Source organism: Pseudopipra pipra, chromosome 3 (assembly GCF_036250125.1).
Source record: "Pseudopipra pipra isolate bDixPip1 chromosome 3, bDixPip1.hap1, whole genome shotgun sequence".
NCBI lineage: Eukaryota > Metazoa > Chordata > Aves > Passeriformes > Pipridae > Pseudopipra > Pseudopipra pipra.
The window spans coordinates 14880797-14897879 of record NC_087551.1 but is presented as its reverse complement, the minus strand read 5'-3'; the positions used below and the strand labels follow the sequence as shown (position 1 = coordinate 14897879).

At 40.5% G+C, this 17083-nt stretch overlaps 1 protein-coding gene across 2 annotated transcripts in view; it reads right to left on the bottom strand.

The window, feature by feature from the left end:
- The window catches only part of FSHR (follicle stimulating hormone receptor), an 85355-nt gene extending 71876 nt beyond the window's left edge, over nucleotides 1-13479 (bottom strand). For both annotated transcript variants that reach the window (XM_064647967.1, XM_064647966.1), the window contains exon 1: nucleotides 13295-13479. In XM_064647967.1, coding sequence (XP_064504037.1) covers nucleotides 13295-13479 — 185 coding nt within the window. The remainder of the gene's footprint in view (nucleotides 1-13294) is intronic.
- Nucleotides 13480-17083: the final 3604 nt, after the last annotated feature.

The window sequence follows — 17083 nt, the reverse complement described above, 5'->3', positions numbered from 1 at the left end:
TCCAACCTGAACCTCTTCTGGCACAGCTTGAGGCTATGTCCTCTCGTCCTGTCACTGATTGCCTGAGAGAAGAGGTCAAACCACACCTGGCTACAGCCTCCTTTCAGGTAGCTGTAGAGAGTGATAAGGTCTCCTCTGAGCCTCCTCTTCTCCAGGCTAAACAACCCTGACTCCCTCAGCCCCTCATCATAAGACCTACTCTCTAGACCCTCACCCAGCTCTGTTGGCCATCTCTGGACTCGCTCCAGCACCTCAATATCTTTCCTGTAGTGAGGGGCCCAGAACTGGACACAGCACTGGAGGTGTGGCCTCACCAGTGCTGAGTACAAGGGGACAATCACTTCCCTAGTCCTGCTGGCCACACAATTGCTGACAGTGTGTCACCTGGACACACTGCTGGCTCATATTCAGCCAGCTGTAAAACAGCACCCCCAGGTCCTTTCCCACTGGGGCTTTCCAGCCACTCTTCCCCCCAGCCTATATCACTGCCTGGGGTTGTTGTGGTCAAAGTGTAGGACCTGGAATTTGGTCTTGTTGAACCTTATAGCACTGGCCTCAGTCCATTGATCCAGCCTGCCCACATCCCTATGCAGAGCCTTCCTACTCTCCAGCAGATCAACAGTCCCACCCAACTTGGTTCTGTCCGCAAATTTAGTGGGGGTACACTTGATCCCCTCATCTAGATCATCAATAAAGATATTGAACAGGACTGGCCCCAGTGCTGATTCCTGGGGGACACCCCTAGTGACCAGCCACCCACTGGTACCATTCACCTCCACTCTCTGGGCCCAGTCATCCAGTCAGTTCTTAACCCAGCAAAGAGTGCAGCTCTCCAAGCCGTGGGCTGCCAGCTTTTCCAGGAGAATGCTGTCAGAGATGGAGTCAAAGGCTTTACTGAAGTCCAGGTAGACTGCATCCACAGCCTTTCCCCCTTTCCCTCATCCACTAGGTGGGTTACCTGGTCATAAAAGGAGATCAGGTTAATGAGATGGGACATGTCATTCCTAAATCCATCCTGGCAAGGCCTGATTCCTTGGTTGTCCTGGATGTGCTCACACTGTAATCACTAGTGATTGCACTCAAGATGATCGATTCCATAACCTTCCTGGACACTGAGGTTAGGCTGACAGGCCTAGTTGTTCCCCAGATACTTCTTCCAGCTCTTCTTGTGGATGGATGTCCCATTAGCCAACCTCCACTCATCTGGGACCTCCCTGGTTAAGCAGAACTGACAATAAATGACACAGAGCAGCTTAGCAAGCTCTTCTGTCATCTCCCTCAGCACCCCAGGATGGATCCAATCTGGTGCCATGGACTTGTGAACCTCTAAGTGGCACAGTAGGTCACTACCTACCCCCTCCTGGACTATAGGAGGTCTATTCTGCTCTCCATCCCTGTCTACCAGCTCAGGGGCTGGTTGCCCTGAGGGTAACTGGTCTTACTATTGAAGACTGAGCCAAAGAAGGCAGTAAGCACCTCAGCCTTTTCCTCATTCTATATAACATGCAATGAAAGTATGGAAAGTCACAACTAACATACTTTCTGCCTCTGTGTATGCTTTTTGATTTTCCTGCTTCCTTCATTCAAGCGTAATCTTTCAAAACACACAGATGTTTTAGCTGATTATTGTTTATCTGGCAGAAGTAGCCTCTGATTTAGTGAGTATTGCTATTTCAGCATTGAGATAGCAGGTAATGATTAGTGATTGGTTTGACACTGTTTTTTTTCTGGAAAGTATTTTCCATCATCGCTTCTTCAATAAGATCAACAGGAGGGAACAACATTCAGATGACCATGCAAGCCAAGAATAGCTTGGAAGCATGCTCTTAGGCAGGCTAGCAGAGGAAGCATGGGCATTAGCTTCTATTACAGCAGCTGCTGAAATACAGACACTGAGGTTGAAAAGACTTTCCAGTAGGGGGAACTCAAAGCCACGGAAACTCCTACACTGACGGTGTACTTGGTGATGAAGGTGAAATTTAGACCTCCATATAATTCTGGGTTTTTCCTTCTTTGGACCATTTTAAGAAAAGCAATTGACATCATACTGAAGCTTAAGGCTTCTGGGACTCGTGGGCTTGTAAGATTGAGAACAAACCTGAATTACTTGAGTTCAGACTAACAAAGCCCTGAGCACTGCTACACAACACAGGTTGAAGCCCAAAGCTGTTGTTCATAAAAGCAGGATACCAGGATGTGGTGCTTCACAGAAATGTATAAACTCCTTTATACAATGAACATTGTAGAGGTATATTCTAGCTGGCAAGTCAGACACTGCTAATAAAAATAGCAGTCTGCCATCCAACCAACTCAGACGTTAACAAGCTTTCTGTGGAATGCAGAAAATCTTCAAGGAGACGCAAGCAGGAACTTCTGAAGCACCCCCTGCCTCATTCCCTACTTTAGCTGATAACCACTACTACGTGCATTCAGCTTGGAGGGCACTAAATAGATTAATCTATACCTAGAACCAAGGCTGCCCCTTGGCAGCCTGACACAGAGGGGGAAATAAAAATAAAGTCTTTGAAAGCCTTGAACAGAGACAGTCTCCCTGCTTCCGGTGCCACTGGAGCGTCTCTTCCAGACAGTGTTCATGCTTCTGACAGACAAACAAAACAGCAAAGCCTTTGCTGTCCCCACCAGATCAGGGCATCAGTACCTTCAAGGGCAAGCACTCTTCAATGGGAACTTTGTGGAGACTCGTGACTCCACATCCAGCCCATACAGTGCTCCTAAAAGCCCAGGATGGACGTGCTCCAACTTCTGGGGTAAAGTGTTCAAAAACCAACCTGATTTCTGGGTTGTGGGCCCATGCAGTGCCCTCAGCCACACTGATATAACACAACAATAACATAGAGAAATGAAGGAATTGAAAGTAATATGGTTTTCTATATGAATATTGCATATATATAAAAAATTCCTGTAGGTGCAACATTCATGTATTTGCAAAAGGCTTTAGCTAAGGAGAAATATACAGATAATTAAACTCATAAAGGGTGAAAACCTCCCAATTAGTGCTCCATAAGCAGCCCTACTGACCATAACTGAGCCAACAGTTAGCCATAATTGAAATGCCCACAAAAATCTCCACCTCAGCTATCTTTAAATTACTGACTGTAACACAACTGTGAAATGCTACTCTTCTAATACAGTGACAGAGACTGAAACAAAAAAAGTACAGAAATGGAGAAAGTGGAAAAGGTGATGACGCAGAGGAACCAGGTCAACAAAAACGCATTTGAGAGAAAAAACCCTGAAACTATATGCATCACTTGAACATTAAAAAATAGTAGAGTTATGACTTTATCTGCTGAGAAACAGCTATTAGACAGAAATATGAATGTGCAAGAGGTAATTTTTTTAAATTTGTTATTTGGAAAAAAGAAACACACTGCCATAGGAGTACAGTCTGGTGATGAAAAATGTCCTGAAGGGGCTAAGCCACTGATTTGTTACCTCGTACTCTTGGGAAATTGCTTGTCTCTTCCAACCCATAGCTTTGCTGTTTCTGTAATGGATAAAATTATGTTTATATACTTAACAGGAATGTTGTGAAGTCTGTTAGTATTTATAGGAAACTTCATGAGCCCTAAGAAAGTCTTATCATTTCCACGTGGTCTGTTAAAACAGTTAAAGTCTTCCCTAATAATTTTAAATAAATTTAAGCAGTTGTTTACCTATTTCATTTGTGCTTTCAACATCCACTTTATTTTTCCCCACAGTGGTTTTCTGTCTACCACGATAGCACAAAGTCCTGAATCTGCAAGTACGTGCAGATGGGCAGTTTCACACCTGCGATTTGTCCCATTGGGAGGCAGTGGAGCTGTGTGGGTAAGCAATTAGGATGTGTACAGATGCCAGAGGAATCAAACCCTGGATTTTCTTGCAGGGTATTCCCTCACAGGGGCTACTAATGCTGATTTCAAAGGACTGAAGAATGAGGTCTGGGCTTCATCTACCATGGCAACAATATACTGCAGATAGGAAATTACAGCTCATGGGATTCGGATACAGTGAGTATTTCCCCCAACCAGTAATTCCACCTAGAGAGAGTTGTTCTGCCAGGGCATTTCTGGGTTTGCTGTCATTTTCTGACACAGTTTGTACTTCTTTTATGACTCTCCGCTTGCCAAAACAAGAAAAGCAAAAAATTTCCACATAAACCAAGGGAAACCTTGGGGACAAGACAAGATTTTTAGCATCAACACGCTGTCTTTCCAGAGCATGTGGGGTTTATAGCCTCTCTTCTTATACCTTGCTTGTTTAGAAATTTATGTGTGTGTATAAATATTCTTACTGGGAGACTGGACTCCAAGGAAAGACTCTTCAGAATTGATTGCTTCCCAGAAGTTATCAAGAAGGAAAAAATGGACTTGGTTGATGTGTGCTCCTTTTTTTAAAACCTATGGAGAGACTGGATCTGCCAGAGCAAGCAGCACAGGTGGTGCTTCCACTGCTGGAGACAGATGTGCTTTCCTACCTTGGTGAGTGTCTGTGGCTCTCACAGGCATGAGTGCTTCTCATTGCTCACTTACAAAGGGTCTGTCCTCAAAAATGCCTGTTGGGCTACTAAAGGCAATAGACTAATATATTTATATCATGTGATGGTACAAGAGAAGAAAGACATTCTGAAGGTAAGCACTGAATTCCAAACCTCTCAAAGCCAAGGGTAGGCAGTGGTGTTACACCAGGGGTCATTTCTAAGCACAAGGTGTTGAAGAGAATGTAAACCATTGAAAGGCTTTCAGAAGGTGTGTAAAGAATACCATTATAATTCTTAGTCTGCCTGTGTGACAATCCTTTTCAGTGAAGAAAACCAACCTCAAATAACTATATATCACTGCTTTCCATCCCATGCCCCTGGTTTTAGTAAAAAAAAGCACAGGCAGACAGTCCTTCCTTCCATTGTTACTCTCTTCCACCTAAGCCTGGGCCACCTTAACAGTTGCAGCTATATATATGTGCTACTGTTTTCCAATGTCATATTCTTTGCCTGGAGCCAGACTCACGGAGGAAGAAGTTAAACACAGACACCCTGTGCACGTTCACAGGTGTGTGCACACATGCTGTTCTCTTCACTTCTTGGGCTAGGATCTTGTTTTGGGGTAAGGATGAGGGAAGATAGCTTTGTGAATATCCCACTGCATCCTAAAATTTTATGATTAGAACATAAATACAGTACCAGAAACTCTCCTGAGAAAACAAGCGCCACTTTCTTTTCCAGTCTTCACACCGTCAATCCAGTTCTTCATTGCATGCTACTATTTCAAATTAAAATTATCTGCTGACCTTCATTTGAATGTATATTCCCTCTTTGCTCTGCTCTCAAACAAAAGATGAATCAAACATTGAAAACTTGGAAGTTTTCCCCACTGTATGCTTATGCACATAGTGTTTTTAGAAAACCACAGAAGATTCACAGATTTCTGACAAACAAATATTTACTAATTCCAATTAACTGACTGTATTTTGACAAGGATTCATATCAGAAAGTACATCCTCATGTATGTAGATATGGGGAAACTTTATGTCAATAGGACCTTTACTGGAATAATGCTACATGGAAGTTCACAAAACAGGATTTCCAGGCAAATATGATAAAATGCTGACTAGTAAACTCATTCTTGAGTAGATAAGAGAGTAGACAGAGGTGAAAGCTTCATCCTGCAGCTCACCTAGCAGGTATATATTTAAAATTGAGGCTGTCCTGTCCATACCACACTCTAAATACGTTACATTTAAGGATACAGCATTATTCAGCTAGTCCAGGCAAAGACAGAGGCTCAGCAAGCTCAATATACTTATGAAAAACAAGGAGTCATTCAGCTGAGTTGGGTTAGAGGCTGTTTTCATTCCACTCAGACATGTATTTCTCTCTGCATATAATAACAGTCTGTAAATCCTCCTCTAGCTAACAAGGAGCAAATGCATCTGAGTGGCTTGATAAGGTAGTGGGAGATAAGAACCATCCGTACCTTCCAGGCTGAGCTGAAACACCTAAGGATAGTTGGAGGAAAACACTGAGCAAAAGTAAACAAATCACAAGATTTCCTGACTCTAGACCCTCAAAAGCTAAGAAACTGCATCTAAGAAAAAGGCAGAAATGTGGCTCCGTATTACAGTGTGTGGAAGAAGACAATTAGAAGAAATAATTTTCTGTGCTCTTATGTGAAATTCAGGCTTGACTCTGACCTATAATTTGAAATAAGCTTCATTTTAATGACTTAAATTTCACTGCTAATAAGAGCAGTCCAATCAAACTACAGGCAAAGTGTGTGAAATAATTTACAGGTTTTGTCTGAAAAGGTCAAGGTCTTAAACAAAGAAAAGTGACTTTTCCTACCAAAGTGCTTGCCCCTCACTGTGTAAAACTAATAGACTGCTATGAAAAATAATGCCTGTCTTTTGTGCCCAAAGTATCTTGTTTACCAAACACCCCCCCCCCCCCCCCCCCACACACACAGTGGTTACCAATCAGCTGCTGCCAAGATGAACAACACGTGGCTGACAGAGGTCCCCATTGCCAGACAGTGAAAATGAACCAAGTTCTTTCCACTGAAGTTAATGAAGCTATGACAATTTAAATTAACTGTGAACCTACCCCAATTATCTTTTAACTTGCCTGCACAAGAACTTGGGAAAGTTAAGCAGAACTAACTAAAATGCCATCAAGACAGAAGAGAGTGAGGCATGAACACTGCATGGATTTCTTTCACTCCTCAGTTGGATATCTAACAGGTTTGTTTATTTTTTCTTTGGCAAATAATTCTGTTTGGCTTTGCAGGACCCCCTTCTGCATACAAACTGCTGTCCCCTTCAGGATGTATATTCACTTAGCATCTCTGCTCTGTGTAACTCTTTTCCCGGTTTTTGTGGTATTTCTCATCCACTCTCTTCTTTCACTCTTGTTAAACTTTCACATAAGCAGTATTTTCAATGACATGTCAGCCCAATGAGACCACTTTGGCATCTGCAAAGGAAACCCTGGAGCTGCACAGCAGACTTTCTCCTGCTGGCTTATCAGGTTTAACATTTTGTGGTTGATACTCTTCCAGAGGAATGCGATTTGGAGCTTTTCAAGATACCTCCCACTGGAGATCTCCAGAAATCACCTCAGAAATGTTTCTGGGATTATCAAGTATTTGAGAAGCTTTTTAAAAATTTTATTTTTTTTAAAGCGGCATGGCCTGGAATATTGAAGGAGATAATAAGCTTTATTCTTCAGGACTGCAATTCTGATATGAATCCATTAAGGGCCTGATCCAGAAACTGATTAATTCAAATTTCCAAGCTGCCATTTATAAACCTGAGTGAGAAGCTGAAAGCGTATTGCATGGACAAATGCAGATACAGGGATAACAGATGAGCTGTCCTGGCTTGATGGCTCTTACACTACAGGAGCTTGTACCCTGCTGGGCCAGAGCATGAGGAATACACACACACATCCCCCTTTCTGCATCCCTCTCTGCACGAATACCCTGAGCTCCCTATTTAAGAGATGGGAAGGAAACTCAGTGAAGCTGAGGCAGACACACATAAGCACTTTAGTGTCATTCAAACTCATAAAAGCACCCTTCTAAACTTTTCCCTAGAGCTCTGTCTATGCTCTGCTCTCCCAGCTAGCCATAATCATCTTAGAGTATCAATAGGATTTCCTGTACCAGTGTCCCTACATGAAATGACAGATGAATTTAATACATTTTAATACTAGACAAGAAAAGGCAACAAAGTCTGAAATACAGCGTTTGAGTTCTGTGGAGTGAAAACTGATGAGTTGTGAGAAACTGTTGTAAGGGGAGTAAATAAAGATAGGAAATCAACCATAGTGTTGAAGTGTTTAGCCTGACTTACCATTCAGAGCAAAGGAAATTAACTGCTGCATGACACCAGTGAATTCATGAGTCCTCAAATCTGCTTTGTGATGCATGTTGTTGTCGGAAAAGTAAAAGATAGACCTCCATCCTACTTCGTAATGTGCTCTAGGCTTACTAACTTCCCAATTTGGACCACATTTTCATTTAAAACTACTTATTTCAGATCTTACTGGGGCTTTTCTTTCCTGCTGTGCCTCTACACTAAACCTTCGTATTAACAAGCTCGCATCTCATGAATAACATTACTGTCAAGCTCTCCTAGGTTTTAGCTATATCCATGACTTGAATGGGGAGACATCCAAATGAAGACACCATATTTGAGACAAGAAAATGTAACAGCTACAAATGATCAGTTTAATCTTCCAAACACTTTAGAAAAATATTGATTATTATCTCATTCAACAATCATGTTTTGATTCTTTGTAGGAAACAAAACAGATCAAAGCTAAAATATCTAACAGAGAGTCTTTGTTTCAGGACATGGAGATGACCAGTCCAGGAACCCATTCTGCCTGGTATCAGATGTGTGAGGATGTGTTACAGGCTGGTTTGCATGTGTGTGTGTATGTGTTTGTGAGAGACAGAAAGAGCTGGAAAAGCCAGGGATTATACACTGGGAGAATCTGTCTGCAGCTGGACCCAGTGAAGGGCATCAACTTGGTACTCTCCCAATGCAGCATAAAACCAAGATCAAGTCTTGGCTTTCACTGTTTCCCTGCAAAGAGCTCAGTGATTTAACAAGTATGTCTTGCCATTAAATTTTAAGTGAATGCGTTTTCATTTCAAAGATACATTATATGTATATGCAGACATCTATACATCTTCAGACTTGAACATACATGCATCAAGCTGCAGACCATACTAGTAAGGTGACAGTCATGTGTATGTATTTATTTATAGCACCATGAGTAAGCCAGCAGAGTACTGCACTGCAAAGCAGCTCCTATTGTGTGCAGCATACCTCCTCATGTTCAAAAGCTCCTGAAGCTTTAGGAACTGAATGTTTCTATAAAGATATATATTTCGTCATTTATACTAGGTGAGGATCTGTCCTGCAGAGTTTATTATCCTTTTGTGTAATTTTCTTCCTTTTCTTCTTTTTCTCTTTTATGATCTGCTTATTTCTTTTTATCCTCCCAATTAAAATGTCAGTCCAGAGTAAGTGTTGGATCACTCCACCGATATACAGACAGCAATTGTACAGCACCTCTATAGCTTTCTGCTTCAAAGTATGAATTGATCATAAATTCAGGGTGAGAAGAATGTAACCATAAGAGATGCAAAATTGGTTTGAATTAAAAACGAATAAAATTAAAAAAGGCTTTAGCTAGCATGTAGTATGTTCTCCATATGCTCTACTGTGAAAATATTCTCATCCCATTCTGAAAATATGTGGATTTATTGATGAACTCTATGATTAACCTCCATAACACAGGGAATTCAAAGTTTCATGGGTCTTCATTTCCTTAGCTTACTTTATCCTCTCTGCACCCTGTCTTTCTTAGGTTAAGTTCAGTCTGCCCATATAAACACCTGAGCAAAAGCGTAGTTGTTCGCAGGTTTCAGTGTAATTTCAACTTTAACTGTGAAAGAATAAAAAATTTCCTAATTGCGGCTGTCAATGACAGTGCTACATAATTTGCAGCTTCTGTCGCTGGGAGGCACATCTGACTCACCCCGTACATAACACAGAACTTGCTATTTCAAGGCAGCCAATGTTTTAGTGCTCAGACATCTACTCAGCCTTGACTTGATAATCTAAAATAAATATCCTTGAGCAATTGTACAAAAACACCTATGCAGCAAGCAAGTAAAACCCCCGCTGTTTATAGTTTGCAGATGCTTGGGAGCAAACACTCTATATAATATACTTCTAAACTGCTCTGACAATGGCTAAACTGCCTCACAGAACCATAGAATCATGGAATCATTAAGGTTGGAAAAGAACTCTGAGATCCCTGAGTCCAAAGATTAATCCAGCACCATCATGTTCACCACTAAATTATGTCCCCAAGTGCCACATCCACGTGTCTTTTGAACACTTATAGGGATGGTGATTCCATCACTTCCCTGGGCAGCGTATTCCAGTGCTTGACCACCCTTTCAGTTAAGATATTTTTCCTAATATTCAGTCCAAAATGCCCCTGGCACAACTTGAGGTCATTTCCTCTTATCCTGTTATTTGATGATACTCAAATATTTCTGCTGAAAGTAGTTTGTTAAATCTTAAGAAGGATCCCTTCTGAGAATAAGTTTTTTGTTTGCACTACAATCTCAAAGCAAAACCTCTAATAACTAAAATGAAATCTTAGTGAATAGTGATGACGGATTACAAAGCTTGACATTACATTTTAAAACTGGTATAAATCTTAAAGGAGCAAACTGCCTTCGGTTACTACTGAATCATCCCTCCCCTCTTCCCCAGAGGCAATTAACAGTTAGTACTTTGACACAGAGGAACATACATTTCTCACCTGAACTTTTGGCCTCTGGTTTCTAATGGATTGACTCCAATTCTCTCAGGTATTTTGGTATCTATAAGAAACCCCCCAAAAATTCTTCTATCCAGCCAAAGATAGAACAAAAGCAAAACAGCTAATAACCACAGACTCCTCTGCAAACATTCAGAGCACACCAGCTGCAGAGTGCTTGCAAGTCTGCAAAAAGCAATGTACAAACCAAGCTGTAACTATCCCCTCATGAGATTTTGGCCTGTAAGTGAAAAAGTAGATGCAGCAGCAAGAAGAGTAATGAAATGGATGGATTCTGATTCCCGCTCTGTTTCCACATGGTAAGTACAAAACGAAATCACTCACTGTAAGAGGCTACCAGCTTTCCCCTTTGCAATAACTTTGCTAAGGGAGATGCTAATCCAACCAGGAGGAAAACCCTGTCTCATGTACCACACTGCAGAGCTCATGTTCACTGTTGTGAACTATAACTGTGGAGTGTAGAGCTCTCACTGATGGGAGAAAGAAACCCATCACAGCAGCACATGACAGTGACCAACCCTCAAACACTAAAAGATAATAATAACAATTAAAAAATCAGCAATGGCAAAGAGATAATGGTTAGTAAGGGCCATATTTTTATCTTTATCCTGAGATTTCCTAGCAAGTGACAGAGCTGGCTGCCACATGCTAGTGTCCCTACTTCAGAATCAGCTGCAGTGAAATAGAAACACAGAGCAACAAGTGAGGCTTATCAGGCTCCTGTTCTCAGTCCAAAGTATTCACCAGCATGTTATTCAACATTTTAAAGGCACTAGGGAAGGACTCTAGCATAACTTAGGAAAGCTATCAAGGCCACGTAAGGGAAGGTGAGGAGCTTTTAGTGTACTGAAGAAACCCCTCTCCTTTACATCAAACAAAACCAGACTGCATTCAGCACTTCCACAATGATCTCTTAAGTGAAAAAAGTACCTTGCAGGAGATCTATGTACCAAGAAATCACTGCTTGTGCCCTGTACAGGGTTCTTAGACACTGTGGCCTTCTGTGCTCAATTTGCTACACTGATTTTAAAACCCTTTTCAGTCACTGAGACTTTTTGAAGAAACATAAAGCAAGCTTTTTCTGTTACCAAGAGTGAACCTTCACCATCATCTGAAGCAGTAAAACCTATTTTAGTCACCTGAATCACCCCACTGGGCACTCAACAGAGAGATGCAGAGGAAAATGCTTTTCTAGAGTTCCACTTCGATCCTGAAGGAAAAATCTAACGTTTATCTGTCACTTAGCTGTTCAGGTAACATATCTGAACGTATTACTAATTCTAAGGTTTGGTATATTCAAAGCAACTCTAGGCAGTTTTCAGATTTTTAAGCCATGCTGAAATCAGTCCTAGGGCTATACTGATTGAATGGGATCAGAATTGCTTCCTGAGGAACCAAAAGCTGGTTTATTTTGTGAGAGAGAAAGTGAGAAGAGAGCCAAGTTGAGAGATTCTAACTCCAATATTTGCACAGCACTGCCAGAAGAAAGCATTTGTTTCCTGTTTTCAGTCACAGTAATGTCTGCCTGTTTCAGAGAATACATACTTATGCTGAAGAACCCACAAATTAGCATCCTCAACAAACCCTTGAGAAGTTAACAAGGAGAGAACAAACCCCATTTTGCTAACAGGTGCTTTTCAGTGATACTCTACTTCTTCGCAGAAATAATTAAAAAAATGCTTTTGCTTAATCCCTAGAAGGCAGACCCTAACTGCGTAATCTGAAGAAACAATCAAAGCAAAATTAAACAAAATTAGCAGTATATGCCTGGAGCACAGTTCACTCAGGATTTAGATGACCTGCATCACAGATGGATTATTTTTCCCTCTAGTTGTGAGAATGATTTAAACTTTTACTGACCTTTTGTGGTTAACTCAGACATTTCTCTCAAGTTTTCACCGCAGTCTGCTTACTCAATGAGCATAATGACTCCTCCTTCTGTACAAAACCAAACTTCTGCCCTAGGAAAACTGTGGCATAGTAACTATGTGTAAAATTGGGACAGGGGTATATTTTTCCAACTAGTGACATATCATTCTTCATTGTATCCTCCCTCCAAACTTGCTACTTGACATTAATCAAAGGCTTTATCCAGGACTATCCTTTTGTTTTTGCTTTAGGTCGTAACGATGTAAGACAGCTGTGGGTGTAGGCAAGGGGTGATATAATTTGTTTAAAAAAAATTAAAATGAAAACAGTCGCTTGCACTGTTACATATTTTCCTTTCTGTAAATGCGTTTGCTCGCCTGTGCTACTTACACAGAAAACAGCTGCCATACACTATTGCTCACACTACTTTATGGAAAACAAAGAGCAACTTTAAGATAGATAAAACCCATTCTCGAGTAACTCAGTATAGTATCTCCACACTGTTCACTCCCTCCAACTGCAGTCGTGCTGCTCCTCATGGAGGAGGATTGCTCTCTGTTCATCAGAATCCTTTCTGCAATGCCTTCGTGATTTCAAAAAGAAAACATTAAGTTTCTTCTTGGTAAATGAGCACAAACCTTCAGAAACCTCCTGCAGTACAAACACAAGCGCTCATCATCAAGTTGTTTAGGGCAGACAAGTTGCACTACACATTCCGACAACACTGAAGCAAGCTGTAAAGAAAGCTTAGACTTTATGCTTCAAATTAGTGTCACAGCACCAAGGAAGCTTGTTCAAAATTTGGTCTGCACTTCGCATTATAACATGCTATATTGTCTCTTAACAGAGTTCTTAAAATGGGCACGATCAGAGAAATGGAGAGGAGCTTCAAGATGTAATTAACTGAGCATTGAAGGAAGGGCTTTGCTTTGCAAACATCCAGCATTAAGTCTTCCAAGATACTCCCTATAAACCTGACCTTTGGCTTCCTAAGCAGCAGTTTGTTTTGTGAGCCAGCAACAAGGCTGCTGCTGAGAACCATCCCTTTTCCCTACTTACAGTTCGGTGATGTTGGCAGGGATGTCCCGGGGAACATGGACCACCTTGCTTTCCTCACAGATGAAGACCCTTCCCATGCAGTGACAGGCGTGGTGCTGGCATCCCAAGCAGCCCGCCAGGAAAAACAGCAAACAGGCAAGGACTGAAGACATCTCTGCCTTCACATCTGTGCCCGTCTCCTTCATATCAAAGGGAGGAACGCAGAGACCTCCCAGACCAACTCCCTGGATAGAAGATCCGCCTCAAAAGCTGGGACAAACCATGTGGCTCCTGGGGGATGAATCCTCAGCAAGTTTCACTTCATGGCCCCAGATTCTTTGTGCCCTTAGAGTAGGAATAGAGATGAGCAATGCTGATTTTCCATGACACAAGTATTTTATATTTAAAGTAGTGTTGAAATCATGGGGTCCAGCTGTATCAACCAGGGCTCTTTCAATGCAGTGGATATCTGCCCTGGGAAAAGGTCCTTCCTCCTCGGCCACATGTATTTTTTGGTAAGGACAAAAGGGACAACAAAGCATTTTTACTTTATACAGCCCAGACCCTTTTGTCCCTGAAGGAGAAACACTATTTATTGCAGTATTTATGCTCCCCTTCATGGATCCAAGAGCCCCTGTTTTTGTATTCCTCCTAGGCAAAAGATGTATGTTATTTTTTACATGGCATATAATCTATTTCATAGATTAAAAGCTCTACAATCCTCAAACCAGAGCTAAATAGCATGCCTTTTTTTCAGCTGTGATTATTCTTTATGCACTTGCTGATTCATCTCCTTTTTTCTTTGGTACCTTTATAGGAACCCAAGCAGAAGAAGATGTCACAATCCCAATAATCTCTGTGGACTGGCAAACTAATTTCATCATCTGGAAAAGAAATCCCAGAAATATGCCAAAAGACTATTTGTAACACAACAGGAGCAAAACAGCTTCAAGAATATCATCAGAAGGCCTGCATGTTGAATTCTAAGGACTCTTTGAGTCCTTATTTGTTATGTTTACTATTTGACTGAGCTAAAATATCTTGTTACAAATATTAATCCTTGAGAAAGGGACCTTGTGAACTCTTTGCTGTCGCTGAGTCATGCTGCACCAGGCTATTGTCTGGAACCAGGGTTACTCTACAAGATGCCTGAAGAGAGCATTTTGACAGAAAAGTGGGGGTTTGTTTGTTTGCTTTCATGGTTTGGTTTGTTTGTTTTTCTTTTAAACTGTAAATAGATGTTTCAGATACACAGCTCTTATAAATCGTATGCATTTTAAATAAGTGAGGGAGCCACAGGTGATTCTCCTGAGCTTGACTCACATTTCTTAATCTTGTTAAAATCTGCTGTTAACTTGTTTTTCTTTTTCTTTTTTTTTTTTTCTTTTAATGGCTGGTTTTGTTTTCTTCTTCCATAATCAAAAAGCATAAACACATGTAATGAGACAGAAGACATCACCTTTTCTCTGAAGCGTGCTGACCAAAAGATTCCATCCTTCTCACCTTTAAAATAAGCCTCATAATGTAGATGTTTCTGAAGGGAGCTAATTAAGATTTTAAAAGGAATTAAAGTAATTCTTCAAGTTATCTTAAAAGCTATCCCAATTTTACCAAACATCACTAAATATTTGTTATTTTTCCCCCAGCCATTTAAAGTTACTCAAGATGAGAAGAGCAATATTCAAAAAAAAAAAGGTAAGAAAAAATCATGACAATCTTTTTCTAACAATGGTAAGCTTATAATGAACTGTAATAGTATTCCTTTAATTGTCTGTGTAAAACACAGTCCATTTTGCTAATGACAGTGACTGCCAAAAAAAAAGAATTTCTAAAACATTAGTGACTTTTTTTTCTCACATCTCTCTATGCTCTTTCCTTTGAAAGATTTTAAACCTACAAGATCTTCTGAAATAAGTAAGTTCTTGGTTGCCTTCATACTCAAAATGATATAAAATGCAGAGTTGTACCCTATGATCAAACAAATTCCCATTTAGTAAAATTTTGCTGTAGCCCATAGCAAGTTGGAACACTTCAGGATTTAAACAAATGCCAGGAAGACAATTCATTTGAGGCTTTTGGGGTTTTGTCTTTTCAACAGAAGTCTCTAGCTTCTACAGTTGTAGTCTAAAAGCAGACTGGAATTCCCCCCGCCACCCCCCAAAATACAAAAGGTGAAGCTTGAGAAACGTGCAAGAATATTTAATTACAGAGGAATTTAAGCCATATCTCTTCATCCTGAAATACATCCATATAAATGGTCATGTTATACTGATGAAATGGATAGTAATATTTATGACATAGTTTAAAAAGTGGTAACATTCTCTGAATGTCAAAATAGTTTTCACTGATATGAAGACATTGCAATTTGATTAACTCTGGGTTTTATATATCAAACCACAAAATTTGTTTCAGATGATAGTAATAATTCTTCCATATGCAAAAGTAAGGAGATCAAAAAATACTGGGGCTACAAGATGTCTTTGCAATTATTAGTGACTTCCAAAACTATAACGAGTATACTTTAATTTAATAAAACTAGTAAAACATAGATGTTCTAAAACATCAGGTCAGGTTCAGTAGCAAATCGCGAGTTTAATGAAAAAAATTCAATCCTTCCCATTTTTGATTGGGGAGGCCTTTTTATCAGTACAGTACATATTGCTTCATTTTCATTTACAACAGTTAAGAATGAGATGACAATTATTAAGTCATAAAAAACTCCCTCTCAGACCAGAAGTTTGTCTTTTAATACTGTGGAGATAAGACTTTGAAGGAAATATGTAGTTATCATTACATTCAATAAAACCAGACTAGTATGCTAAACAGAACTGACATTTCATTCATACTAGAGCAAGCGCTAATTCAACACCACACTAAAACTATCTGAGAATAAATGAAGATTCAGAAGGTTGTCTGAGTTGTCTTATACATATGATCTAAGGTCTTAAAGAACAGTCTCTGATGTCTATTAATGTTTTGACCTGTGAATCTCTCTCCTAATTTCTTTACACTACTATCAAATGGCACACAGTTACATCATTACAGTCCCCTGGATGGATTAATCAGATTCTCTCACTACCAGTTCAGGAGCACAGTTGTGTCCTCTCAGGAAGAACATCCATGTAAAAGAGGGGGAAAAAACCACTTCCTGGTCTCTTTCTGGGGAGGTTGCACTCACAAGTCCTTCTTGAGTGCCATGATTGCAGCTACAACCATGCCTGAAAACCCAAAGGACCTGTTGCAGATGATCCATGACAGTCAGTTAAAGCTAGTCCTAAATATGCCCCACATCTTTGTGCCATCACCGGGTTTCATACTTCCTCATTAGCTTCTTGAAAGCAATGCAGGTGGCAGACTCATACCTGCCCCAGCTACATGCGCTGACACCTTCAGAGCATCATGTGCTGGGAGCAAGGACCTATCTCATGGAGATGGCTGGGATGCACCGTCTTTGAGATTCTTACTGTTGAATGTGTAAATGCAGAGATGATGGTGCTTTCAGATATTTACAAGAGCCTTATCTTTGCATCCATTTGCAGAAGAACTGCGCTCCAGCTGGCAAATTGGTCTTGAGAGTGTAAACTGTTTTCCTGAGTAAGAAAACAGAAATTTGCCCAAATTGAAGTACTGTAGCAACAGACATGCAATTAAGTGAATTATGACAGATATTCAATGATGACATTACAGATTATGAAATTAGATGACATCTGGGACAGACGGTTAATTCAAGGTTATATAGTCACCAAGGAATCTTTTTTTAAGACAGTGGTAATAGAGTCTGGTTGATAGGACTGGCCTCTAACATCAACA